This window comes from Nannospalax galili, unplaced genomic scaffold (assembly GCF_000622305.1).
Source record: "Nannospalax galili isolate Female #2095 unplaced genomic scaffold, S.galili_v1.0 scaffold17405, whole genome shotgun sequence".
Taxonomy (NCBI): domain Eukaryota; kingdom Metazoa; phylum Chordata; class Mammalia; order Rodentia; family Spalacidae; genus Nannospalax; species Nannospalax galili.
Genome location: NW_008352992.1, coordinates 1 through 4,430, shown reverse-complemented (window position 1 = coordinate 4,430; position 4,430 = coordinate 1). Strand labels below are relative to the sequence as shown.

At 52.1% G+C, this 4,430-nt stretch overlaps 1 protein-coding gene across 1 annotated transcript; it reads right to left on the bottom strand.

Moving 5' to 3' along the window:
• Positions 1-2,062: 2,062 nt before the first annotated feature.
• LOC103747719 (COP9 signalosome complex subunit 1-like) lies at positions 2,063-4,416 on the bottom strand (the record flags this gene model as incomplete). Its single annotated transcript, XM_029554617.1, is given in 6 exon segments — positions 2,063-2,140; positions 2,227-2,362; positions 2,448-2,612; positions 3,063-3,244; positions 3,767-3,859; positions 4,184-4,416. Coding segments are annotated over 6 exon segments (804 nt in total), but the record flags the coding sequence as incomplete, so codon positions are not given.
• Positions 4,417-4,430: the final 14 nt, after the last annotated feature.

Genomic DNA, 4,430 nt, shown 5'->3' with positions numbered 1-4,430 from the left:
TCAACCCAGGTGTGTCAAGTTGACACTAAAGCTATCCAGCACAACTACCTATTCCTAAAATTCCCATCAGCAGCTGAAACTGGGAATCCTGATTTGGCTTGAATGGAGAGCTCTGAAACCTGGAAGGGTTCTCCTAGGCTCCTGGAGATGGCCATGTGGCAGCTGAGCTTCTGTTTCTCTGGCTAGAGGCTCATTTAAAATTCCCAGACTCATCCATACTCTGGCACTTGGGTCAGTCATCATGAGATCTGATCCCCAAGATGGCCTGAGCCAGTCTCTTGCCTCCAGCAGAACAGCCTGAGACAAAATGAGACAACTACAACATGTTCAGAAGAACTGCTTTTACTTTTATGTGTACACGGAGCAACCTCTAGACATCTCTGGAACTGATGCACAGCTGTTCTCTACAGTGTGTCTTCTTAGGCGATGGGCAGTGATGTGACTGTGTTTGTTTCTTTCACAATCTTCCCCGCCTCTTCTTCCTCATAGGAAGCAAAAGACTGCCCTGAGCCTGAGCTGTTGCTGTCACAGGCTGACAGCCCCACAGACTCGGCATGCTGGTTCAGACCCTGTGTGCTGCATGCTTGTGCGTTCATTTCTCATTCGTTCTAAGTTCCTGCATGCTACTAAGGGAGAGAGTTAACTGTAAACCACTGTAATTAAATCATACTCATGAAAACTGTTTTTATGCTCTACTTTATGCTTTTGGTATTGTCAATCTTAAGTGGTCTCTAATAATTTATTGATTTTGTATTGCCTTATTAAGACTAAATACTTCTTGTCATCCCATTCTTTATCTTCTCCGTTCATGGAATTTTCTTTAATGAACACCATTTAAACATTAGCTTGTTTTAATCATACTGCAACTTTTGGCTGTGGTTGGCTTTGAGTTCAAATGAAATGTATAATTCTGTTTTCCATCACTTGCTGAGTTTGAAACTGTTAGGAATATTTACCATATTAGAATGTAAATGACATTTCTGAAAATGCTTCTTCAAGTAAAAGCCCTTATGTCTCTCTCATCAATGTGTATGGCTCTGTTCAGTACAGCCATTTCTGAGATGAGATTCTTGTGTGTGTGTGTGTGTGTGTGTGTGTGTGTGTGTATGCGTGTGAAGTACTGTTGGCTTTTAAAAGTTTCTTTTATATACAGTTGTACTGTATAAGCCATGAAAGATTATAAATGTTATTAGTTTGACCGTTTTAAATTTTAGAGTCACATTTTATTCTGATCAGAGTTTCCATCAAGGTGTTGAGGTTTTGTTTTTTAAACTAGCTTGTCATAACATTGTGACTAACCACAGAATTTATTGTATGGGACTGTTGTGAATATGTAGACTTATTTTTAGTACTAAGGGAAAATTATTAAAAATAAAGATTTATGGGCTGGGCGTGGTTGCGCATGCCTTTAATCCCAGCACTTGGGAGGCAGAGGCAGGAGGATCTCTGTGAGTAGGAGGCCAGATTGATCTATGTAGTAAGTTCCAGGTCAGCTGGGCCTACAGGGACGCAAAAAAAAAAAAAAAAAAAAAAAAAAAAAAAAAAAAAGAAGTAACAGCATCTAACAGGGAATCCTAACTGCTGCTATGACACCTGTAACATACAGTCAAGCTTAGGGAAGACAAGACAGACAGACAGTCTTCCCCAGACCACACCAGCCTCTCCACTTGAATCTCGGCAGGTGCCACCTATGCCCCTGTGTGTGGGATATGGCATCCAATGATCCCGAAGCCTGCCAGTATTATTTCCCCAACTGTGATAGAGGTAAGCCTTGATATGAAGACTTGAAGAACAGCAGGGGTGACTGGGAGCCTCACCTGCAGCACACTTGAGTTTGGTGAGGATGGCCTGGGTCTGGCTGTCCCGCTCTCCACGCTGCTGCAGAGGAAGGCAAAAGACATGAGAGGCCCCATTCTCATCCTGGGAGCTTCACTCCCAGTCTCCACCCTACCCTGAGAGGGGACAAGGGCAAGCTCAGGGGAGACTGAGGCTAGGAATGGATGAGGGGAGGCCTCCAGGGGTCACACTTCTAGGGCAGGGAATTGATGGAGATGGACCTTACCTCAGCAATCTCTGGAGTAGACTCAGCCTTGCTGACATAGCTTAGTACATGAGACCAATTTTGCAAATAGACACTGACCTGGCAGACAAATAGGAAGGACCAGACTGAGCCTGGGTTGCACGTTCTGGGTCCACCCAGGCCTGCCCACCATTTACCCAGGCCACCTTGATGACATTGAGGCACATGTTGATGACATGCTTAGCACTGGTGCAGTAGTCTCGGGCCCGAGAGTAACATTTGAGGGCATTGCTAAGGTCCCCACAGTCCAGGTAGTGGTCACCCAGGTCATCATGGCCGCGCCTATGGGTCTGATAGTGAGTGGATACTGGTCGAGGGGCCAGTCAGGCCCAGCTGCCCACCTCCCCTGCCCCAGACAGGCCAGCACCTGATGCTCTCCTTGATGGAGTTGCCCTTATAGTTCTTCAGGTCCGTGTCCAGCTTCTCTAGCTTCAACAGGGCCTTCTTCCGAGTGGCCTCCACCCAGGCTGTGTCCAGGGGTGGGGGCTCCACTCCACTCTCAGGAATGGCATCAGGTGCGTTCTGCAGCTCCCTGAAGGAGAACCTGACCATCAGGATAGTGACAATCACTGGGTTCAGGGAGGAGGGGGAGAGGATGTCACCAGCTACAGGTGTTCAAGAGGCCTTTGCCTGTCTTCCTGCCCCACTAGGGGCATAGAGACAACCACTGACCTAGGAGCCCACGACCAAGTAGGGAAACTTAATGAAGAATGGGAGTTACTGGTCCAGTGCAGCCAGGCTTCTGTGAAAGAAACACAGCTGCACCAGCTTCTCCAGATTCGGGAACCCTAACTGCCTGTGCAGAGGGCAAAGGAATCCAGGGAAGGGAGAGCAGAGACTGCCACCACCTCCCTGCTGGGATTCTCCCCAGGGACGTGTGCTTCCCATCTGTGGAGGGGCTGCTACGGGAGCATCTCAGCAAGAGTACAGAAAGGCCCCCAGCCAGGCCAACAGTGGTCACTGTCTCCTGCTAAGGCATCACCTGGTGGCCTCAGAGAGTTTCCGGTGGATCTCTTCATACATGTCTACATTGAAGGTCCTCTGCACGAAGGAGAGAGCCATTTTCAGGGCCTCCACCCTCAGAGGAGGACAACGATCAGCGATGAACTGCAGCCGCTCGATGCGCATCAGGCCACTGTAGCTGGCTGCATACTGCTCCAGATCCTAGGCATGGGGTTGTGGGGAAGACAAGGTCAGTTATGTACGGACCCGACAACCCCAGCCAGAACACTAGGACTTCCCCTGGGCCTTGGGCCCATGACAGGCTCTAGGCATGGGGGCGGGGGCACCAGCTTGAATGCTGTCCCAGGTGCTAAGAAGAAACCACTGGGCACACTAGGGATCTCTAGGTTGGAGCTCTACACTGGGAGGTGGGATATGAGCACTCACTGGCAAGTACGGATGCTGGGCTGAGCACTGAGGAGAGTGTGTTGGCCCCAAGTAGACCTTTCCTCACTGTGACTTAATGGAGCTGTTACTCATGGAGAAGTGAGTGCAGGGACTCAGGATGGCCTGAGAACCCAACAAAAGTGGGCAAATGAAGCACCAAAAAGTTTCCTCAGAAAGATATGAGCAGAGAGGTCACTGAGAAGCATCCATCTTCCCAGGGCATACATGCTAGTGGGGAGACTGACATGGATCCCTCAATAGAGCCAAGACACCCCATCCCCGCAAATGGCTCTGTACCAGGGTGGGGTTCTCCACCACGTAGTTGATGTCAGGTGCGTTCTGGGGATCTTCCTGGGGATCCACGTCGATCTGCATGGGCTCCACAGCCCCCTGCAACACAGGAGGACCATCCTGATCCGTGGCACCAGGGAAAGCAGGAGACGGTCCTGTCCCAGGTGGTCAGCTCTGCCAAGGCTCCTCAAGGCTCAGCTGAGTTGGTCTCACAGATGCCAGTCCCCGGCCCCCTTCCCCGGCGGACCCGGCCATCGAAGGCCTCAAACGCTCCCGGCCGTCATCCCGATGCAGTTTACTCCAAGCCACAGAAACACATTTGCTACCCTGACCCGAGGGCAGGAGGCCAAAGCAGACAGGCCACGATGGGGCGGGGCCGGGACCTCGGCCGGCCCGGAGCGGCCTCCCGCGGCGCGGCGGTACCTCGGAGAGCAGCATGCAGGCCGACAGGCTGGCGCTCAGGCTGTAGTCGCCGGCTGTGCCGGGCCGCAGGTCCGACCTGCTGTGCGCGGGGCTGCGGCTCAGGTCGGACGCCGACGATGAGGCCGAGCTGGGCGCCGGGCTGCCCCGCATCCTGGCCGGCGGCCGCACGAAAAGCGTTGGCGCGGGAGGCGGGTGGGGCCGGGGCCGAGCGCGGACCGCGAGGCAGGCGACGTTCGCGCCCAGGCGG